Genomic DNA, 24558 nt, shown 5'->3' with positions numbered 1-24558 from the left:
AAGGAATCTCGCCATTTCCGCTCGGCGATGGGTACAATACGCTAAACTGTACAGGATGTTCGTAAGAATATGTTATTTTATATTTATCCTAAAAAATATTGCATATTGTTAGAAATAAACTTCCTCTCTCGTAACAAAATGGTTGCTTGTATCTTTAAATTTGACAGCAAGTTATGTGCTGTATTTAGTGTATTAGTGGATTTGAAAGTCAATTAATACTACTAACGGTTATCCGACCTAGGTCAGCTCCTGTTAGGACCCCAGTTAAGCTGTCTACTGTAGTATTCAAAAATAACCAATGGTGGAAAATCAAATACAGTAGAACCTCTTTAATCCGAACTAATTGGGACCGGGGGTAGTTCGGATTATTGAATAGTTTGGATTACAGAACATATTGTAGTTTTTACATAACAATTGTTATGTAAAAAATGCTTTATAAAGTAAAATACAGTGTTTATTTAATACAGTAGTAAACATAGGGAATAAACAGTACGGTACATTACAATAGAAACAATTACGGTGCCTATACCAATAAATACAGTATACAATGAAGAACTACTGTTCTGTGTACAGAGTATGTATGTGTCTGAGTATAGGGGTTCAGATTAGTGGACGTTCGAATTACGGGGGTTTGGATTAAAGAGGTTCTACTGTATTGACATTAACGCAACTCATTAACTATGAGCGGCTCATTCGAACTATATCCTCCTGCAGTAAAAAACTAGCATAAACTAGTTCAAATCACTACTGATATTACATACAAATTATGATCATTTACCTTACTTTACAAAACAATGACAGAGAATAAATTAAATGTAGCTTGTACAAAATTGTCTTGTGTTGTAGGGTTCATAGTGAGCCGATAGACATGTCCACGAGGCGGCCGCGTGGATCTCCCCCCTCTTATACACAGTCCCTGTGCTACAGCAGACGACCTACTGTCATCACTACCGTGGCACAGACCTCTGGGGTTGTGGGTGAGTCAAACACATCTATATATAGCCTAATGATCCTATGTTTGACAGTGGTTTTGATTTGTTACCATCAAAAAGGCATTCAAAAGTCATACACAGCAAAATGTACATTCTAAATAACTAATTGAAATAACACCCTCAGGTTTTGACAACTTTTTCATGACATTACACATATATTTTCAAGCTTTAACTACAATATGTATGAGATTACAATTGCTTTTATGAGATAATTAGTTGGAATCCAGTTTGAATTGCCTCATTAGTCCAGGTGGTCGGTAGGAGCTATTGTTGGTAAACCTTAAGGGATCTTAATCTCTCACCTGCCTCCTAACTGGGCAAACTTTAGGTAGTAGTTTGAAGTTATAAGGATTGAGATTTGTAAATCCTGATCTTAGACTTGTTCATCAGTTGGTAAATGTATGGCCCTTGGCAGCTCAAATCAGAGTGGCCGCTCTTCTTTGTATAGACCTGAAGGAGTTTAGCAACACATGGTATTGCTTTAACTCATTGAAATCAACCTTTGTTTTTTTAGATAAAAGGAGACTTGCTAATAAATAGGTCCTTTTTTATAGTAAACTTGGGGTCTGAGCAGTAGTCTTTTATTTTATTTTGGGTTGGGTTAAAAATATTTACCTTAAATTTTGGAAACAAAGTTGCTGTACTACTATTGGTTTAAACAAAATAAAATTTGTCAGTTTCCCCTGCGGTCTCATTTTAATTTCCCTGTCTCTAGCAACCACAATAACATCATCAATGTCCCCTGCGGTTACAGAGTCATCATCATCCTCTCCCACGATTGTGGAGAAATTAAATTGTTACACACAATAGACTGACTCGCAGCCTCTAAACCTATGGCTCTATCGTTTCCAATTACTAGCAGGAGTTTTAAACCACCAAAGTAACTTGTTACACACCACCTCCGCACATAAATTTTAGAAACTTATGGGGCTGTTTGGATCAGGTTCGGCCCATATCTTTTTAATTAAAATTGATCATTGCGTCCCTTATAATATATATATATATATATATTAGTTACGATCATGATATTAAAGTGTTAAATAATAATACCAAAGTTCATTCATCTTGTACCAATGTAATTGCTGTTGAGCACTTCTTAAACGGTAATGGGTCTAAAATTTGATAATTTTGTATTACAAATTAAAGAACATTATTAAAGTTTGTTTTTTAGTCATGTTATTACAAAGTAAAGTACCCATAAAATTTAAAGTTAATCAGACAAAAACTTTAACTTCCACTGTGTATTTTTTTAACTTGTTTTGCTAATGCTAATCCATCTTGTTTTTTTTTTATTTAGAAGAAGGAGGAGTATGTGATCCAGTGATTGACGAGCACTTCAGACGATCGCTAGGGAAGGATTACATGTCCGTGTTTGCAGACACAGGGAAACAGAAGAAGTCAACGAACACAGTTGCAGAACCTGAGGATGCTTCTGACCTTCCAACACCCTCATCCCTCTCTGGTTGGTTTGAATATTGAATATAAACGTTTGCTTGGGTACTGTTAATTAAGTTTTAAACAAACAGATTACATAAGGTATAGTGAACAAGTAATTTTTTGAGTGCAAACTGTTAACCTGTTGAACTCTAAAGGCAAGTATATCAAACACAAGAGTAACATAACCAAACTTCCACTTACAACTATCTTTGCGAGTACAACGCTGCACAACTCAACTGAATCGGCTGAAAGCTATACACTACATGGGCTGATCAATGGTCCAATCTAAGGTGTTGTCTCTGGCCAGATCTGGTGGTCTAGGAGTTAACTTGTCTATAGCAGTGCTTTTTGGGGCTCAGGTGTAGGTTTTTGGGATGAATAGATTCTTTATAAGTTACACATCGGACCTGGCGAATTTCTGTTCATAATATGAGGAAATAACATATGAAGATAGTCATAATTAAATCACTAAACCATTCTTGGCAGTTTGACGAGCCTTCCTCGTCACTCGTATAAAGACATTGCTGCGGTTTGACGAGACCTACTAAGTGAGCGCTACAGATACAGATGTATTGTTTTCAAACATGCATGTCAATGGAAAATTTTTTTTATGTTACGTCATCTATGATTAATGGTATAGGTAATTTTTAGATCGTAATAAAATATTAAATTATATTTATTGTTAGAAGGTTCATTCCGTAACTTTTATATCTTAGTTTTAGTTAGGAAATGTAATTTAAACCACTTTTTTTAACAATGCGTCTGTGTTGAAGTAAAAGTTTATGATTGAATAGGTTGTTATATGGTTGACTTTTTATTATTTTTTGATTGCTTATGACAGCAAATCAATGGCAAATAAATTTAAACAGAAATTAGTTCATGCCGGGTCGCTGTTTTATAGTTAAATGAGTTTCAGTTAGATCCTACAAAATTTGGTGATTTAGAAAAAAACATTTGAGCAGAGTCCCGAAGGCGTTTAAAAACCCCACATTGAAAAGTTAAATACATAAACCCTGGACCCGTTGGTAATGTTTTTATTTACAAGTTGGTTTGATTTTCAGTGGACGACCACTTTGCTAAAGCGCTGGGAGAGACTTGGCTCAAACTACAGAAAGGGGAAACTTCCTCAGATTTGAGACACAGGCCGGATACTGTAGCTGCCGTCACTATCTAAACTTGAGTCTGCCGCCTCGCTCCATGCCAAAGCTCCAGTCATTCTTGCTCGTTATTTTTTAAATATTATGTTTAGTGGTTAAGTTGTCTATGTTCAAAGTTTTTGAATTTTAAAAATTCAGCGCAATTTTTCATTTTGTATTATGGTTTAACCTCAAGATTGTCAGGGTTAAATAAAGGTTTGCAACCAGAGTTACTTGTCAGAATGATCTGTTATAGAATAAACTGCAGCCTTTATGTGCTGGCGAAAAGGAGCATGTCTTTAGAAAAGAAGGTTGAAAAATCCTCGTTTTATGTTCCGTGTTATTTTTATGATTTAAAAACTTCAGACACTCCACCATGAGAGATTGTTTACAAAGATTATTTTCTTGTAGTTGATTTACGCTACAGCAGATCATTGTGATAGCAACACTGGTAACACTGGTTGGTTTATTAGACAATTTGTCTGTTTGATTGAGACGTTTAGGATTAATATGCATGTTTTGTGTTCTCCACTACATTGTGAATGGTTATTTATATTTTAAGGTTAGAAAGTTAATTTTTCTAACTCTGAGAAGTTATATATGTGCATTATTCGGATGGTTAAATTTTATATTTCCGACAATTATAAACAATTCATTTGTAAAAGGACTTAGGGCCTAATAAAAAATTTAGATTGTGGATGAACCTCAAATAGTCAAGTACAGCTTAGGATGTTCTTACTGGAACAAAATTCTAAAAGTTTAAAAAAATCTCTGTTGGAAAGTGAAGCTTAGAATATCTGGTGTTTGATATTTTTAAATATTAATTCCTCATTTGAACTTGTCTGTGTAAATGGGAGGTTACTACAACTAATATTTTGAGCTGAGATTTATCGTTTTAGATTAGAGGAAAACAGGAAATGGTCTAGTTAGCTGCCACGAGTCATCGAAACATGGGTTATTTAGAGCAAAATTTTGTAGGCTCTTTTGCTATGGTTGGCAAAGTCAAAACGTTTTATGGTTGAATAGAACCAATCAAAAAATGTTTTTTGAAATTTAGGGGTCTATAAGCAGAAGCTGACATAATAAACGGTATCAGCAAACTGACACATACTTTCTCCCAACAACCTTTATCATGGGTAAGCGGTAGAAGTCTAAGTAACTATGCTATTCTATTGGGATGGTTCCCAAAAGTTGCAATAACTTTTGAACCGTAATTGTTTCAGCAATGGGGGTTGCACTTATTTGTTTAGAATTATAAGGACCATAATACATTAATTTTAATCAAAACTGGCTTTTTTCCAAAAATCCGATATTTTCTTATTTTATGGGAAATAACACAAGTTACAATAACCTTTGAACCGTACTTTTTACGGAAATTGGATCTGTACCATTTTGTTAAAAATTGTCAGGACCATAACATATTAAATATAATCAAAATCGACCTTTTTCCTAAAAACCAAAAACCAAACATGCATCATGCCTTGTTACGAAATTGCTGAATTCTAATTGGTTATTTGTTAACTAGATATCAGGGTTTGCATTACTCCATTACAGGGTCAGAGTTTTTTTTCTGTTTCCAATGTCAGTTTTCAATCTTTGAAACCTTTATCAACTGTCACGTTTTGCACTTAAATACATGCATCTAGTACATGGTTTGTAGATTAAAATTATGTATCCAACTCAATTATAGGAAAGAAATATTGCTTGCAGTTTGTTCCTAGGCTCCTCAATTGAAAACAAAAAAAGTTATTTATAGTCTATAACCTTATTCAATTTAGTTATTAGAGGGCAAGCTTTTCAAGAATTTGTGAGAGTAGTTAGTAAAAAGCTTTGTATCGTACCATATTTTGTATATGTATGTTTTATATGCATAATATTTTTGTTATATTTTTTGAGTCTTATTTAATTATTGTAATTGTTTTTTATTACCGGGTCTATACTCCATGTGCAAATTTAAAAAATATTTTACATTTGTTTGTTGTTTTTACTGTAGGTTTCCATTCTAAAAAGACATTATATTAATGACTCCACACTAGATGTAACATTTTGTATTCATACATGAATATTGTGTTAAATGTTATATTCTGTGAATATTGAATGTTTGTGTTTGTAATTTACATTTAGGGAACTCATAATACTCTCTTGATTTCCTCGTGAAGGATAACTTGTACAAATTTTATTAAATTTTAGCTTTTGTAAATTTTAGTTTTAGTCATAATCAAAGTCTTACTTTTCCTTCCTTTTCCTTTGCCTGTTGTATATATTCAGTTTTCCTTTGTTGTTGTATTCAATTGTACATAATTTTATGTAGCTCATTTCTCGCGTATTTGGTGCAGTCATAGCGAGTATGTTTTCTGTACAAAGGTATGGGTTATTTTAATGTAAATTTTCTTGTAATCATGGATAAATTATAATTGTATTTAAATTTAAATGGGTTTTCTGTCGAACCTTACTTTTCCTTGATTGATAAAATACCCAGTAAGAAGGGACAGTTTAGCATTTAGCTGCCCCTAGTTGGCCCAATAATTTTTCCACCCCCTTTTCAGGTTAATTTGCTTTCCTACAAACCTGTATTTAAAAATGATATTATGCCTATATGTTAATTGCTCAAATACCACTCCACAATGCAAGTTTTTTTGAAGACTTAACTTGGTATTGTCCTTATACAAATTCTGTCTTAAACACTTTTAGTTATTTTAATTTTACGTATCAAATAGTCAGCTCACGTTTGTGGGACTGGAACGGTCTAACCCGAAAAAAAAACTCCTGCAACAATGCATGGCCATTGCTCCTGCCACAGTGGCTTTAATTTCAAACCAAAAACATGAACTCCGTACAGTACGTGATATTATGGATTACACATACTCCCTTGGTGGATTTGTCATCCTGTTGGATGAGCGGAAGACAACTCTTGTTATTTAAGTTATTTAACCAGATGAAACATTAAACCATATATAGTCATTAGTCGTAAAAAATAGCTTTTACCCTGGTTATATTTCAAGAAATTTAAACATGTCATAAAATTAACCCTAAAATGATAGAAATAAAATTTTGTGGACACAAGCTTCCAGTATCACTGGGGTCAAAAACAAAGAACATGGATAAATTTCTAATTCAGCAAAAAAGAGCTTTAAGAATAATGTTTCATTTAAAATCAAAAGATTATGATTTTTTATCATAGTCAAGATTAATAGAATTAAATAGATATATACCTGAAAATTATATTTAGAAAAATCTTTGCTGGACGTGGTTATTCTAGGATATAGTAAAACTTACTAAGATTATAAATGTGAAAGTTTGTGTGTTTGTTTGTTTGAAGTTCAATCACGCATTAACTATATTTCTACTAGTTCAACTAAAAGACCTTCAGGCAAAACAGGTAAAATTAAATTATTGTATAATACAGGTCTTGTCACTGGGTTCAAACAACATTATACAGTATTATCTATTTACTATGTCCTATGTATACTAACTGTACATCGGATGGTACGATTGAGTAACATCAGGGTGTATAATTTTATCATGTTAATGTTACTTTATTGTTTTTGGATTAATTTGATCCAAAAAAAAATTTCCACACAGACTTCCACAGACTTCCTGCTGGTTTCTGACTGCTCTTCCACCCTGATTGAGTTTGTTGATTCCTCAATCTTTCAACAGTTGGGAAAGTAATGTGTGTTTCAGACTGGGGTGGTTTCTTGTCAAGCTTCACAGGATCAGGTTCAGGTTTGGGTTCAGGATTGGGTTTGAAGTACAACTCCCTGGGAACGTCAACAAAAGTTTCTCCTTCGCCATGGCGGACCTTCAGTTTAAAATGCTCGAGATCATCTGATTCATAAATTTCCCCTCCTTCTTTTTTGTTATACTCTTTCTTTATCCAGGCGGAATCGGTCATATGGTTCAAAGTAGCTTTCAATTGAACATATCTTGTTACCAGATCGCCTAGTTCAGATTGACATCCTAAATAATTATTACGTGTTTCATCTTGGTGATCAGGGGTTTGTTCATAGAAGAGTTTGGCGCATTTAATGTCTTTAAAGTAAATTTGTTGTTGTAACTCGTCAGTTGTTTCCCCAACAGATGTGGAAAGTAGGAAAAGGAGAACCACCTGAAACCACACACAAAAACTAAATTTATAAAAAAATATAGCCTAGTGCAAAATTAAATTATACTGTATATATAAATTATTATGTAATACTACTGGGTATCCCAGAAAGAAATGCAAGTTTAAAACGAAGAAATAGAAAAATTGCTTTATTTACAGCAATTTTTGCAAGAATACCTGTTTGTACACTTCAGGGAAATTTCTTGTGAAAGATTACATCATCCAGATGTAGACCCCTCCGGCGCTGGCACTCCACCAAACAAAACCTTACAACTGTGAATACTCTATGGCAGAGTTCTGGTGTGATGGCTTTAAATTTCCTCACAAATATTTTGCTTCAGATGATCGAGGATAGCTTTGTTGTACACCTGACTTTTTAGATAGCCTACCCCCACAAAAAAATTCACCAAATCTGGAAATGTCTTTCCCACGAAACAGCTTCCTTATTGCAGTCATGGAGTCCCCTGCTGTATGACACTTAGCTCCATCCTGTTGGAACTACAATCTTTGCCTGTTAGCCCGAGGTAATGTCTGCAAGAACGGCTGGACTGGAAATGATCAGTAATCATTGTTATATGTACTGGTGGGAATTTACTGACACAGTGTTCCCTGTGTTATCCTCTAAGATATACGGCCCAATGATGCCTGTTTGAGTCATCCCCACCCAGTTTGTGTTTCTCCCTTGGGCTTTCTGCAGACCAATATATAATGGCAGTTTTGCTTATTCACATATCCATCGAGATGGAAATGTGCTTAGGTCAATAAATATTATGTTATTGAAATTTCTATATTGACGAAGCATCTCGTTTGAGTAGTTAATCCAAAGCGGGTAGTCAGTCTCTTTCAATGCTTGTACTAACTGAATTTTGTACGGGTGTAACTTCAAATCTTGTTTCAGTACTATATTCACAGTGGTTCAGGGTAAATCAAAGCAGCAGCGTATTTTCTTACTGATTTATGATCTATGTGGATTATCCTTCACAGCATCTCGAACACACTCGTTTGTTCAGAAGGTACTTCTCTATGGCGACCGATGGGACGAGCTAGGGTTCATAGTTGATCTTGTGGCTTCAAATTTGCGCACCCAGCAAACTGACCGTGCAAACCCAGTTCACTGATGGCGTTTGGTTGATGAGATCATAAAGTCTGTATTGAGCGCGGAAGGGAAGTGTCCTAAAAATGTCACATGAGAAAGCGTTTGGTAATACACAACATGGCTACAAACCCCTGATAAGCTTCTTATCTTATCTCTCTTGGATATTCAGCTTTACCCAGAATAAAAGTGCACTAGTGTACCTGTTGATCGAATTCGAGCAAATGCTAAGAATCAAGGGTGTTATTTTAAAACGAATAACAGTCATAATTTCTTATGACTTTGAAATATACGACTCAAACATTATGGAAATACTCAAGATGTACATAACAGATCGATATAATCAACATTTATTATAAATAGTGCTTTCTACAAATAGCCTTAGTCATCCGCATTAGGTTTCCAGACATATATTATGTGTCTAAAAGCCTAACAGCACGACACCCTTCCCCATACCGCCCTGAGCGATAAGGATCATTGAGATTCGCTCTAACCTTTCCTCTCCCCTTAATGGGCAAGTTTTCATTCCTTTTCTTAGTTTGTTTGTTTCTTCTTTTAAATTTTAAAGCCTTTATGTATCCCTGGTTTTTCATATTTCCCAGCTACTTATTTATTTTTAAACGTCTCAATTGTTTCCTTGTCACTCATCATGTTTTGTTTTCTCATCTCTAGACCTATCTTATCCAAGACTTATTCCTGTTCTCTCATATTTTTCTCCTGAAATTAACAATTTATAAATACGTGACTCGTGGTTTTTATTTCTCCACATCTACATACTTCCACCATGCGAAATCTTCACAAATTCGCCTTGAAATTTTCCATGTCCTGTTCTCCCAATCTTGTTCCAGTCTCTTTCTGATGTTAAGTATATATCCGAACGTTTACCTTTAAAACTTTAACATAAAACACTCTGCTCCCAACGCATTTGCCACTCATCTAATATCTCCTCTCTTCTGTTTCCGATGTAGTCCTACCCACCTGTCTTCCAAAATCAACAGCTTATGCAGTATGCAGCGATTATCCAACAGTCCTAAATAGAATGTGAAATCTTGATGCGGCTGTTGGAGAGCACACAAATGCAACACGGAAGGGTGCTTGCTGTATTTGGCTATCAACGACAATAGTATTACTGTATTTGTATTTCGTTCGCGTCTAACAGTTAAACCATTATGTCAAACTTTTTGGGGTTATGTTTTGATTTTGTGCAAAATTTTAGTATAACCAGCTGTTTCAAATATTAGTGTCAAATTCAAAGTACAGTTTTCATCTGTTCAAATGTAAACAAACATTTTCTCCCTAAGAATAACATGGAAACTTTGATGGCCACTGGGGCAGAGCAGTGATGGAATTCCAAAGTTTTTTTGTTTGATGACAAAACTACATGCTATAAGACCTTTCTAACGACACCTTGGACATGGTGATCGGTAGCACCACCACTCCAAAACAATTATGACAAAAATATGCCTAGCGTATTAAATATATAGATTCCTTTCTGGGAACCCACTATATTAACATGGGCCGATTGGACGGATCACGAAATTGATGGTGTATAAACGTATCCCATGAAATTCTACACGTATGTACCAAGTTTCGTGGCAATCGGTTCAGCGGTGTCTGAGTTTATCACTGCCAAATATATATATATACATCTTTTATACTTATAGATTTAAGAATCTTAAAAGCTGGTTCAATTAAAGAATTTTGATTCTGTGATGTTCAATAGCATCAAAGATTTAATAGGTTTACCAACTAGGTGCAGCACTATTATTTTTTTAAATTTCATAACAGCTAATTTGCAATCAAAAGGTGAGTGAGCATAGCGAACGAACTTCAACCTGGAGGTGAGTCAGCGTAGCAAACGAGCTAATCTGAAGGCAAGTGAGCGCAGCGAACAAGCTTCAACCTAAAGGTGAGTGAGCTTAGCGAACGAACTTCAACCAGGACGTGATTGAGCCATGCGAACGACTTCATCTTGAAAATGAACGGAGTATTTGACATAAAACCACATTAGGACAGGGCGACGTCTGTCGGGCCAGCTAGAAAAGTAATATAAGTATTTGAACATTTTTTGCATAAAAAGAAATCAAATAAGTATATAAACTATCATACGTACAAACTGTGGCGAAAGAGGATGCGAGCACTGAAAGATTTCACTTTTTACTCAAAGTGTATTTGATATTTCATAACATAAGCTATCAAAATGTGGCTTTATGATATAAAAAAAAATAATGAGTGTATAAAAGCGGATGTCTTCAATTTTTTCTTGACTTCAGCTATTTCAAATTACTTGCCTAGCAAAAAAATGCCAGCTAAGCTAAGCATAAAACTAGCATAAGATTGGATAAAAAATTCAAGAAAGCAATTAGGAAGGCTAAATTTATATTTATTTTATAATTCAAATTAAATTTAATTTTATTTAAAACCTACATTTCATAAGCTTGTTTTAAAAACTACAAAAATGAAAAAAATTAATACGGTTCATTTGTTTAAAACTCCTTTTAAATATTGGTAAATATGTTATTTTTATTTAGAGAAACTCTTAGGGAATGGGAATAAAATGATTATTTGTATAGATACATCATATTTATTTCAAAATCGTAATTAAAGTAATCATATGTTTAAAGACCAAGACAATTCATTCAACTTTGATCTTCAATAGTAAATAATAAATAATACTGTAGTTTTCTCAGAAATTATTTACACCATTCGATAGGAAATTTAATTTACTTTAAGAATGCCATCGGTGAACAACACAGGTATTTTAGTTTAGCGGCAATTTTAAATCGAACCAGCGTGCGTCTCGTTTTTCCCTATCTCTCCCATGATAGGGCGATAGGGGACATGTAAGAACTATAACAAGAAATGCTTTCTTCTTATACCGTACTATGTACAGTATAGGAGGAGATAGTAAACAATAATAGTGCTGCACCCTGTTGGTAAACCTTATAACTTTTTAATGCTATTTAATATCATAGAACCATAACCATTATAGTACCAACTTGTGCAGTTGAAACAGCTGACAAAATCCTTTAATCTATAAGTATAAAAGAGAATGTTTGTATATATATATACTAGTTGTAACCGCGGGCTTTGCCCCGTTTAACTTCACAAGTGAGCTCGTTCGCATGGCTCAATCACGTCCTGGTTGAAGTTCGTTCGCTACGCTCACTCACCTTTAGGTTGGAGCTCGTTCGCTCCGCTCACTTGCCTACAGGTTAGCTCGTTCGCTACGCTAACTCGCTTCCAGGTTAAGTTCGTTCGCTACGCTCACTCACCTTTTGGTTGCAAATTGGCTGTAGTCATAAATTAAAAAAAAATAATAGTGCTGCACCCTGTTGGTAATCCTTGTAACTGCTATTGAACATCATAGAACAAAACCAACTTGTTTAATTGAGACAGCTGTTAAGAAATTCCTTTTAAGTATGAAAATCATAAGGTTAACATGGGAAACTCCAGAGCCACTGGGGCGGAGCCCGAAAGCCCGATCAGAATAAAAACTACTTAGTTTTCCTATTAAATGCCCAAAGAATCGGTGTACCGAGTTTCAGCCTCCTAGGTAAATGGGAAGTGGGAGAATTATTGATGAGTGAGTGAGTGAGTGAGTCAGTCAGTCAGTCAGTGAGGGCTTTGCCTTTTATATATTTAGATATATTTGTTTGGCAGTGATAAACTCAGACACCGCTGAACCGATTGCCACGAAACTTGGTACATACGTGTAGAATTTCATGGAATAGGTTTATACACCATCAATTTCGTGATCCGTCTAATCGGCTCCGCCCCACCCATGTAGCACAGATGGTTGGGCCAACGTTGGTAAATTGTGGAGCCACACAGTTGGCCAACGGTAGAAATGTCACCTCTTTAAACTGTTTTCCAGCCAACCATTGTCCAACCGTTTTATTTCACACAAAATAATAAAGATTTAGTACGAAAAGCATAATTATTAGTTGAGTAAATTGATTAAATTAGTTCATAAAAACAAATTTTGAAAAAAAAACTAGAACAAAATTTTTTTGGCCCAGACGGGCCTCGAACCCGGGTCCTTCGACTTATGAGCCTCTTACTTTACCACTGAGCTATCTGTGATTGCTGATATAGAGAGTTTTCAAGTGGTGAAAGAGTAGCCGACAGTTGCAATGGTCGCAATACTTCAAACATTTTTGATACTACACAGTATAATATGATTCTGTTAATCTGTTAAGGCATCATAAGTAGTTTTTTTTTTTTTTAGTTAGAGAGGATACTGGTATTTGAATGATTAATTAATTACCGTTAGATTGTTAATGCTATTATAATTGCCTGTTATATGATTAATTACTCTTTCCCCTTAAATTGTTGCAAATAAGTTAAAGAATATTAATTTAAAAAATATTTGCATTATTAAAATTATTAAAATTCATTGTTGTAGCGCCAGAACTGTAATATATAAAATATCTGGTTTTACAATACCTTTATATCAGTTCCAAAAACTTTTGGAAACTTTTGGAACTGATAAAGGTATTGTAAAACCAGATATTTTATTATAATTATGTTGTGAAAGCTAGACCCAGAGAATGAAAGTCGTGTAAACTCAACTATGAACCATTGTTGGTCCAACAAAAGTATCTTTTGTTGGTCCAACGGAGTGAAAAACGGTTGGACAACGGTTGGCTTGATGTATGATACCCAGCAATGCATATTAATGTATTTCATTAACAATGAACCAATGTTGGTCCACAGTTGTAAATATTGGTTGGCCCAACTACGAGATATACAGTTGGACAACGGTTGGTTAATTGGTTGTGGAAGCTCCAACCAACCATCGACCAACTGTCCCACAGTTGGCCAACGTTGGCCCAACCATCTGTGCTACATGGGAAGCTCTGGAGTTTCCCATGTTAACCTTATGAGAAATGGAATTAATGAATCTTAACAGCTGTTTCAATTAAACAAGTTGGTTCTGTTCTATGATGTTCAACAGCATTAAAGTTACAAGGATTACCAACAGGGTGCAGCACTATTATTTCTTTTACATTTATGACAACAGCTAATTTGCAACCAAAAGGTGAGTGAGCGTAGCGAACGAACTTCAACCTGGAGGCGAGTTAGCGTAGCGAACTAGCTAACCTGAAGGCAAGTGAGCGCAGCGAACGAGCTCCAACCTAAAGGTGAGTGAGCGTAGCGAATGAACTTCATCCAGGACGTGATTGAGCCATGCGAACGAGATCATCTTGAAAATTAAGAAGTTAAACGGGGCAAAGCCCACGGGTTACAGCTAGTTCCTTTTAAATATGAATACTCATAAGATAGAATACTCATAACATGGGGAACTCCAGGGCCACTGAGGTTGAGCCCGAAAGGAAAGAATATGTCTGTTAATCGAGAATGTGAGCTATCATCATACCAAATATCAACCCCGTCGGTTAAGTATTTTTCACGTTTATTTGTCACAAACATCCATCCATCCATCCATAGTTACATCCAAACTTTCTTACTTATAATATTAGTAGGGTTTTCTTGATTATCAATACATTCAACTGTACATTTATATATCATACAAAAACTTTTTGTGAATAGTTAAGATCCATATCTATGTTTAAGCAAATTAAAAAAGAATCAGAAAACTAAAATTATTTTTTTTTGTCATGTTAAGGATTGTTACACAATAGCCAGTAGGTACCCTTATTATTTATTTATAGATTACAATATTGGTTCGACCAATATGAGCTATAGAAATACAACTGAAGTTAGCAGAGGACTGGCAAGTATGCTAGAAAATTGACATGCTGTAACATTTTGTTATGTTAGTACGAACTAGAAGAATCAACCAGCTCATTTTCAGGGGTTAGGTAATGCTCCATAATTAAGCAAGGAGACCAAAATAAAATATTGCAATTTTAAAGCTAAACATAAATGTTGCCTGACCTTTTGTCAGTTTCTTATAGCTCAGAAACTGACAAAAGGTCAGGCAACATTTATGTTTAGCTTATATTATTAATAAGAATGTAAATATGAACTTTTAATGAGTCTGAACAAAGATAAATTATTCAAGAAAATTAAAAATTAGGAAACATATATCTAAGTTTGTAAAAGCTACTATTAAATTAAAACAGGGGTATGAAATAAGCTAACTTACCAGCATGGATGTGATCATATTGAATAGTCAAGCCATATTGTTAATTGCTTCTGTACTAGTATTAAATTACATAATTCCTGCTGAATCCATCTGTTTTCGTTATATGTTTACCACCTGATAAAATTCCATTAGATTGTTAATGGGTATCTAGATGAAACATAAAACATTCTCCCTTAGTATATTTCACACCCTTATGGAACAGCTGAAGCCATTTTATTGTTAGTTCTGTCCTCAGGTGCACATCATAGGTCATGTTTGGTTTATAATTTGTTTATTGTTATTTCAGTCACTTAAACCTCGTTTCACCAAATAAAACAACCTAATTATAAACAATAGCTCATCCTCTAGTTATATAACCAAACAAAATTAGCAAAAATCTATCTTAATATTTACAAGAGTTTCTGAGTCACTGATGTTGGTTTTCACATCACTAATGTTATAGAGTGGTTAAGTGTGTGGAGCTGGAGATTTAATTTTATAGCAACTGGAACAGTTTATTTTTATTTTATTTTATTTCATTCCAACGGCAAAACTATTATACATAACAATACAGCAATTCAACTAAAAGATGGCTAGGTACTATTCACATACTTCAAAAATGAAAAAAAAAATACTGAGTTCTACATGAGTTTGACTGAAGCACCGCTGCACCGTTCCCAGTTCCCACGGGGCATGAGGCATCGGAGTGAGCCTTTCATCGTGAAAATTCGCTCCGTGGGAACGACGCGGAACGCGTAGTGAATTTTCGGTAACGTCACTCAGCGTGGTTATTGTTTTTATCATAGCTACCTCTACTCCACAAACGCCCACACTACACTACGGAACGGATTTAAAAAGGATTAATATTTGGGTGTGAGCGGCTGTTTTGGCGGGGTTTTTGTGCTGTTTTGAAGTGTTGTGGTAGTGTCGGTGGTGTTGTACAACTTCAGGGGTGTGCTATGTTGGAGCCATGGCCAGTAGGTACATGATAAGTCACACACTACCAGACCAGACCTCTAGACCAGACCGTCTGGCTGCAACCAGACCGTCTTGGACGGCTCTACACACTCCCAGACCAGACTCAGACATTCCAACATTCGTAATTGAGACACCGTGGTGAGAACTCCGACAAATGGATAAATACTGACTGAAGCGACGGTCGGTCGTCGGAGGGTCTGACAGACAGCGCTACACACTCACAGACCAGACAAAAATAGTGGTGGGGGAACCTCAGACCGTCTGTGGTCTGAGGGTTCAACCATCAGACACGCAGACAGTCTGGTCCGGGAAAATCGGTCTGCAGACAGTCCCACACACGATAAGACAAGTGCCAGACACCAGACCAGACGGTCTGGTCTGGAGGTCTGGTCTGGTAGTGTGTGGGGGGCTTAAAGGTAGACCAACATCGTAAGCAGTTTCATTAAAATTAAATTAAGGCATTTCCATCCCTTTCTATTGTTTATAATACTTTGATAAAGGTTTTCATGTTTACATATTTAATAGTGGAACATTTTAATGTTGCTTAGTGCACACAGGTGTGCTGCGATTGGGGTTAATATATTTGGACTTATCTAAAAGTAAACTGTGTGGCACTATTTGAAATCACGACCAGGTACGTGATTATTCACAACTACAAAACTGGGGCCCATTTCATAATAAACTACAAGTTACAATAAGTTACAACTTGTAACTTGTAATTTCCATTAGATTGGCATTGAGCGATCAGCTGATTTACTAATAATATTAGTTTGTACTTTATTATGAAATGGGCCCCAGATGGTGAAAGTAAAAATCTTTTATATTTTTATTTTATTTAAATTTATATGTACATTGTGGTCACAAAAGTCTGACATTTGACCCCTCCAAACCCTCTACGGCGTAGCCCTTTTGACAGATCTTCACAAAACTTCACTAGAATGTTTTTTGATGAAAATGCCAAATGACTTTTATATTGTTCTTGAGGATTTCTTGATAGAATTAAGAAAAATGAAACATAAGTTAATTTCTCTCTGCTTGAAAAAGTTTGTATTTAACGAAAGTTTGCACTGTTTCATGTTTTATTTTTTATAATTCTATAAAGAAATCAAATCAAGAACAATTAGGCCCTATATGCCCAACAACTATACGTAACAATTATACACAACAACACAATTATATGTATATACCTTTACCTTTACCTTTACCTTCGATGTCTTCTCCACAATCTGGTGATTGGGGAATCGTCAATATTTGATTGAAGTAGCTTTGATGGGCCCTATTTGAGGTGTTGGTATGTATGTTCTTCAGTGTATTCTGATAGTGAGTAGTAGGGTCTGACTGTTAAGTACTCTTTTAGTGACTTTATGAAGATGTTTGGCTTGTTAATTTTTTTTATGTGTTGTGGCAGGAGATTGTAGAGGGATGATCCTGAGTGAGATGGTGATTTACTGGTTTTGTTTAGTCTGTGGCGTGGAAGGTGAATGTTGTTTTTGTTGCGGGTATTGTGGTTGTGTTGACTGGATCGAAGGATTGGATTTGAATTTACTATGAGGATTATGGTCTCCAGGATGTATGTGGATGTGATGGTCAGGATCTTGTGGTTCTTGAAGAGTGGCTTGCAGTGTTCTTGGTATTTTTTCCGGAATATTGTTCTAATGACTTTCTTCTGGATCACGAGTAGTTGGTCTAATTTGTTCTGTGCTGAAGATCCCCAAGCCACAATGCCGTATCTAATGTGACTGGCAAACAGTGCATGAAATGCCATAAGGGCTGTTTCTTCATCCGTTATGCTTCTTATTCTTCTTATTGCAAACAATGACTTCGAGAGCTTCTTGCAGAGGTGGTCTATGTGTTGATGCCAGCTGAGGTGTTGGTCAACTATGATGCCAAGGAATTTCGTTGAGTCTGCTTCTACGAGTTTTGAGTTGTTGGTTTCAGGATTTTTTGTGCATGTGGGGGTGAAGTTGATATGCAAAGTTTTTTTGTTATTTATTGTTAGTTGTAGGTTGTTACAGATGGTTGTTACTTGATCTATTGTTGAGTTGATGATGTGGTTTCTATTTCCATTTCTCACAGTTGGGGTTATTATTGTAGTGTCATCTGCAAAGAGCACACATTTTTGGGTGCTGTCTAATTTGTCTGGGAAGTCGTTGATGTATATGAGAAATAGTAAAGGTCCCAGTATTGAGCCCTGTGGTACACCTCTTGCCACTTGTTTGATTGATGATTTTACTATATTGATTGATTTGGGACTGTAATGATTTATTTCTGTATATTGAGTTCTGTCTGTAAGATAGCTTTTGATCCATTTTAGAGCTTGATTTTGTATTTTGTATTTTTCTAATTTTTGTATAAGTATTTTCCAGTCTAAGGAGTCAAATGCTTTCTGCAGATCGATGAATATGCCTGTGGCCGTTTGTTTTTCTTCCCAGATTTCCGCAATTTTGTTACAAAGGTCTGCTATGGCTGTTGTGGTACTAAGTTTTTTCCTGAATCCATGTTGGCATGACGTGATTATGTTGTTTCTTTCCAGGTGTGCAATAATTTGATTGTGTATAGCTCTTTCCAGTGCTTTTGAGAGAGTGGGTAAGTTTGCTATGGGCCTGTAGTTACCTGGGTTCATTTTGTCACCTGTTTTAAATTTAGGAATGATCTTGGCTACTTTGAGTTTGGATGGGACTTTTGCTTGCAGGATTGATGTGTTTATTAAGTGTAAGAGTGGTTCTTTTATTTCGTCAGTACAATATTTTACTATTTTTCCCATTATATCGTCAAAGCCTGCAGAGTTTGATGAGTTGAGCTTGGAAAGAATTTTTTCGAGTTCAGGGGTTGTAATTGTATTGAAACTGTCCAGAGGAGTGATGTCAAGATCTGTTGGGTCTTCAGCTGTGTGATTTAGACTTTGTTGTGATGTCGTAGGTCCCAAAAACGTGTTGTTAAAGATGTTGCTTATGTGATACGGATCAGTGACTATTTTATTGTTATGTAGTAGTTTGTAGTTCTCTTGTGGTGTATCTTGTATTTTATTCCTCTCTTCATTTATTGTGTTCCATACCATTTTTACTTTGTTGTCAGCTTCTTGTATTCTTTGTAGTTTCTTTTTATTCCTCACATCCGTGTCGTATTCTTTCTTTAGTCTTGAGAAGTTTTCTTTGTCCTCAGGAAGTCCAGTGTCCATATATTTGTGTTGGGCCTTAAGCATGGTTTCTTTTAGTGCTAGTGTGTTTTCATCCCAGAATTTTCTTTTTCTATGGCCCGTTGTTTTTCTTTGTATCTTTGGCATTTCTTCATCTATTTTGTAGGTTATGGTTTTTAGGAGTGAATTGTATTTGTTATCAATTTGTTGGGGTTCATAAATTGAGGTCCAGTCTGTGTGGCTCAGCTGCTCTTTTAGCTGCTCAAGGTTTGTCTTTGTGTAGCTTCTAGTGGATTTGTAGACTGAGGTTTCATACTTCATGTCAAAACTTATTTCACAGAATAAAGAGTGGTGGTCAGAAAGTGAGCTTGGGTGTGCTGTGGTATTTACCTTGCGTGGTTCTATATTTAGGTAGCATCCATCTATACTTGTGATCGATTTTTGGGTTTTTCTTGTATATGGTATATTGTAGATGTAGCAATCATATTCTGCAAGTAGGTTTTCAAGGTCCTTGTAGCATGGTTTGTCTTTAACTCGTATGTCTATATTTGTATCTCCTAGTATAATGATGTTGCATTTTTTTGAGCAGTGTTGTTCCAGAAGGAGCCCCATTTTTATTAGAAATTAATTTTCTGTTTTGTAGTCTGGTGATCTGTAGGTTCCAATTACGATGGTGTTGGTCTGTTTTTGTGTGATATTTATAGCAACTGTTTCAAAGATTTTTTCTTCTGCCTGGGTTTGATCTGTTAGTACTGTACTATTTTTTCAATGTGTATATATATATATATATATATATATATACGTACTTCCTCTTTCATAGATATTGCATTGTGTCCACTGAAGATTGTTGTAGACCGTATATCTTAAAATATTCTATACAGTCAATGTTTATAGTTAATACCATACATATTCATATATGTTGATAAATTAAACATACATACATATGATTTTTAAGACCCTGTGTTGGCAGACTTGATATTTCGATCGTAGTCTGCCTACAAGACTGGCCGGCGGCCTCAAATCTCAAATCGGTACTCGTTAGTCATTTTACGTCAGTTGTGAGTGAAGTCGTCTGCTATCGTTGGATAGATTGTTGACTCGGTAGTCGGGAGTTAATCTCACCGAATTTACTAATTTTATATTGCGACGTTTGATATTTTGTCAGTCGGACTTTATAAATATATTTAAATATTGTGTTACATTAATCCAACTTTTTATAGAACCAGTTATTTTGAAAGTGCTGCCAGGTGAGTGACATTCTGTTCATTCTATTTCAATACACAATAGGCCTAGGCTATCCATAGTAGGCTATTACGAATTGATTTGTAAAACCGCCATGAGGTTTTTCCATATTTAACATGGGAGTTTACCTATAGTTATTTTAAAAAATTAAATATAATTCCAGACCATTAAATCATGTTACCGGCGTGACTTCAGTAGGTAGGCCGGAGTCATAACTTTTATAGGTTAGGCTAACATGTCAGCTATAGCAGACCAAAAATCTGTAAAAGAGGTTGAGGTTCGTTAAACTAGGCTAGGGTTGCCATATGGTTATGTGTAAAAAAGAGGAGATTTTAGCTGGCGGCCCCCACTATAAAAACTTACTTAGTGGATAAAAATTAACGGGCTAGCAAAATTGTATAGGTACCAGTCACAGCAAAACTATTAGGTAACAGAAACTGTATGAGTCATTCAAAGATTTATTTGCTGTTAAATATTTACAATAAATACAATAGGCTTCGTCATGCTTATAACTAGAACAATGCAAATTAACAATGCCAGTGCTTCACAAACTTTACATAAGAATGACAAAAAATATAAATATGAACACCTGATTTGGTCAGGATGGAAGGTAACTTACAGCAGTTAGGGGTTTATAACTTAAAACATACATATTTCAACAAAATGATGTTACTGGCCCGAAATTTAACATGATTTTATTATTATTTAAATGGGACTGTCAAAAAACATCCAAACTAGTTGTTAACTTGTTAGCCTATATATAGACATTCGGGCCAGTTACGTAAATTGTTTGTATTTATTAGTCTATAGGGCCTATACTTACCGTTTCTGTTAAATATTCGTGCTACATTGTCAATATTCAAATGGTATAGGCCTAGGCCTAAACTTACGCGAAAACATAAAATGTTGCATCGCTTGTCACATTTCACTAAAAATAACGAATACCAGTAACCGAATACAGCCAACAAAACGCTCTCTGTCTGCTAGGCTTTGGAAGTAAACACGGATACCTTGGGACTGGCCGGCAGATGCGAATCGAAGGACTGGGAGCAATGAAACTGACGATAAGTTAAAGATAAAGTAAGAACGTTGCTGGCCTAAATGAAACTACGGAATAAAAGAACATTAGTAGAGAGTACGAGAGTTGCATTTTTCAGGTATTGCATAATGATATTTGTGAACGCAAAAATTTATTTTATTCCAAAATTGTCGTTATTTAATAATGTATTTTAATAGAGTGTAAAAAAGAGGTACTTTCTCACTTTTTGCAGAAATCCCCCGGAGCTAAGTTTTGAAGGTCAAAATCCGGTAATCTCCGGGGAAATCCGGGGATACTGCAACCCTAAACTAACTTAGGCCTAAATGGTTCAAAGGAACATGCTGCATCTGTACCGGGCCTTTCAAAAACATGTTTCAACCATGTAAAAAAACATATTTGTTAGGCCTTTTTGCAATTTGATGTTGAGGTAACTTACATATTATACTTATAGGCCTATAGGATATTACGATGTATTTGCTGAAAAGAATGAATTTTTCAGTGTGGAATAAGATTTAAATATTGTTCTTAGCATTGAATATAAACTGTAAGGTTGTTGAAACTGACCTGTTACACAACACTTATATGCAATGAAAACAGATTCCTCTCAAATAACTGAACCAACCATGGTTCTGCAACCTGTAGCGATATATTACATATCTTATTTGCTGTAGAGCCTAATTTATGCTAGAGTAATTTAGTAGTAAAACCGTTCTACTGTTTGAAATTGTGCATTTTCTTTTAGTAAATTTCTCATATAGGGGATAAGCTATTACCGTATGTCTCATGGTATGACCTGCATCCGGGACCAATTTACTTTTTTTGTTTTGAGGCCCCCAGAGGCCAAAAACACCATTTGTTCAAATTCACATGTATACATATGTGTCTGTTTGCTCAATAACTAAAGCAAAAATGATCCAATTTTGATGAAATTTGGCATGAACGTGTAAACCTAAAGTTATTCGAACAAGTTTGCAAACCAGCATGATTGAAGTGTGGGAGCAAGGATTTATGGAGTAAAAATGGGTTTTCCCATATTTGACCCTTAAAACATAAAATTTAGCAATTTCTTAAACCGTTTTGTAGAACTAAAAAAAAAACACTATTAAAAAAATACTATTAACATTTAACTATAAAACAATTTACTATCTTCTCTGTAGCAGCAAACCTACGTATCGTACTTGTTAAACTAATGTTATTTAAATACGGAATAAATATGTCATTTTTAAGGAAATATTTTAGTGAAAAGTCCAATAAGGCGTATGGCAATTCGCTTAGCTTGCAGGTTTGCTGCGGCAGGGTATTTAAAAGTTCGGTCCTTTGAGCTCCAAGGGTGTAAACTTAGTACATGTGAAAAATGATATAACCAAACTTTCAAGTAGGCCTAGCCCATTTACCTATGCTATTTCTTTTAGAGCTAGGCTAAAACACACAACTTCTGGGTTGACAAAAATAAAGATAGTTCAGCAGAACTAGGTCTTGGTCTATCAATGGCCAAACATTCCAGAACATTGTCCTCTCCTCTGGCCAGTGGACAGTGTTGTCATTGACTATATAGCCTACAGGAATTTTTCTAGTCTTTACTCAATATTGGTGAGTCCACCAAAAACTTGATTTTAAAAATTGAATTTATATTCAATGATAGGCTAAGGGAAAGAATATATATTCTTGCTGCTACAGAGAAGATAGTAAATTGTTTTATAGTTAAATGTTAATAGTATTTTTTTAATAGTGTTTTTTTTTTAGTTCTACAAAACGGTTTAAGAAATTGCTAAATTTTATGTTTTAAGGGTCAAATATGGGAAAACCCATTTTTACTCCATAAATCCTTGCTCCCACACTTCAATCATGCTGGTTTGCAAACTTGTTCGAATAACTTTAGGTTTATATTCTTTATGGGCGGAATAAGTTAAATCACATGGAGTGCAGTGTTCTAGCTATCACAAGTAAACTAATGCATGTCCCTAAATATTGTTTTAAAATCCTACAAAATTTCCTAGTTCTCAAAAATATTTTTTCAAATTAAATCTTACCATAAAATACCTTGCTGCAGCAAACCTGCCGACTAAGCGAAATTCCATTTGCCTGGATTGATTTTCAATTAATCTATTAAATTGACATTTACGTTTAACGAGTACCTAGGTTAGCTGCTACAGGGAAACTAATAAGGTGTGTTTTTTGTTAAAATATCAATAGCTTAGTATGAAATTAATAAATACGCCAAGTTTGATCAAAATATATCCATAAACAAGCCTAGTACCTACAACATTTTACAATATTCTCCATAATAATAACATGGGAATTTTAAATTAACAATTTTTTTAATTTTCTCCTTAACCAATTACCGTACAATAACACTTTGATATATTCAATTTGTTCAATTGTAGCGATCAATTTATTCAATTGTTTTTTAAACTCTTTAAAAGGCTGGTGAAACATTGATAAATTTAGGTTTAAGGGTAAAAAATTAGAAAACCCATTTTTACCCCATAAAACCCCCCGTTCCCATGGTCCGATCATGCTGGTTTGCAAACTCATTCAAGTTTATCCCGCCTTACACCTTCAAACCAAATTTGATCAAAATCGGACAAAAATTACTCAAGTTATCGTCTGGATGGACATGTATAAAAATTTGAACGAATGGTGTTTTTGGCCTCTGGGGACATCGGTTTAAGTAAATCGGTCCCGGGCCTAAGTCTTACCGTGAGACCTATGGTAATAGCTACGCTAAAAATTATCTAACAGAAATTTTAAAGAACTCCATCCATCCAAATACATTTCAGCTGGTTATTTAAATGTACAGTACATTATACTACAACAGGTTAGAAGATTTGGGTTTCAGACGTTAAATCTTTAATAAATGTCTAAATTGTCAATTACCCAGCGGCAAAGATTTCAATATTTAACTTGGTTAAAGTATTATGGCCTACTAAAAGTCTACTATGCATTTTACAAAAATTAACGTCCTTTTTAGTGAGCTGTTTACTTCCCTATGAACAATCTCCATGGCCTGGAAGTGTTGAAAAACCTAATTCCTGCTTTAACTTTACTTATGCAGTTGTGTTGTAAAAATTGACCCCTGACAGCAATTCAATGGCATAGTCGGGTTCAATGCATAGTCAAGTTGTGTTGTTTTGTTTATGAAGAGTCATTCAGACTGCATAAAGTATCTTGCCAGGCAATAAGTGTGTGGACAAGCCAAGGTTGGAGGTATAAAACTGAATATAATTCTTTTCAAGAAGTTTTTGAGACAATTTATTGGTTTGTTTAATGTTATGAACAAAATAAAACGGGAATAACAAAGATATT

At 35.0% G+C, this 24558-nt stretch overlaps 3 protein-coding genes across 4 annotated transcripts in view; 2 read left to right on the top strand and 1 right to left on the bottom strand.

The window, feature by feature from the left end:
- The window catches only part of LOC128995862 (uncharacterized), a 33969-nt gene extending 27973 nt beyond the window's left edge, over window positions 1-5996 (top strand). For both annotated transcript variants that reach the window (XM_054420886.1, XM_054420887.1), the window contains 3 exons: window positions 847-977; window positions 2290-2454; window positions 3491-5996. In XM_054420886.1, coding sequence (XP_054276861.1) covers window positions 847-977; window positions 2290-2454; window positions 3491-3603 — 409 coding nt within the window. In that variant the 3' untranslated portion in view covers window positions 3604-5996. The remainder of the gene's footprint in view (window positions 1-846; window positions 978-2289; window positions 2455-3490) is intronic.
- Window positions 5997-7091: 1095 nt separating this feature from the next.
- LOC128995377 (uncharacterized) lies at window positions 7092-14959 on the bottom strand. The gene is made up of 2 exons (XM_054420386.1): window positions 14879-14959; window positions 7092-7673 (listed from the first exon to the last, which is right to left on the bottom strand). Exons 1-2 carry the CDS (start codon window positions 14894-14896, stop codon window positions 7116-7118), a joined length of 576 nt encoding a protein of 191 aa, XP_054276361.1. The 5' UTR covers window positions 14897-14959; the 3' UTR covers window positions 7092-7115.
- Window positions 14960-20039: 5080 nt separating this feature from the next.
- LOC128995062 (oxidative stress-induced growth inhibitor 1-like) overlaps window positions 20040-24558 on the top strand; it is a 45121-nt gene continuing 40602 nt past the window's right edge. Inside the window, exon 1 of the mRNA XM_054419940.1 lies at window positions 20040-20218. The gene's annotated coding sequence lies outside the window, so the exon portion shown is untranslated. The remainder of the gene's footprint in view (window positions 20219-24558) is intronic.

Source organism: Macrosteles quadrilineatus, unplaced genomic scaffold (genome assembly GCF_028750875.1).
Source record: "Macrosteles quadrilineatus isolate MER2022 unplaced genomic scaffold, UCM_ALF_1.0 Scaffold_5__1_contigs__length_97177068, whole genome shotgun sequence".
In the NCBI taxonomy this organism is placed as follows: domain Eukaryota; kingdom Metazoa; phylum Arthropoda; class Insecta; order Hemiptera; family Cicadellidae; genus Macrosteles; species Macrosteles quadrilineatus.
Note: the sequence above shows the minus strand (reverse complement) of the source record. Positions and strands in the feature narration are given on the sequence as shown.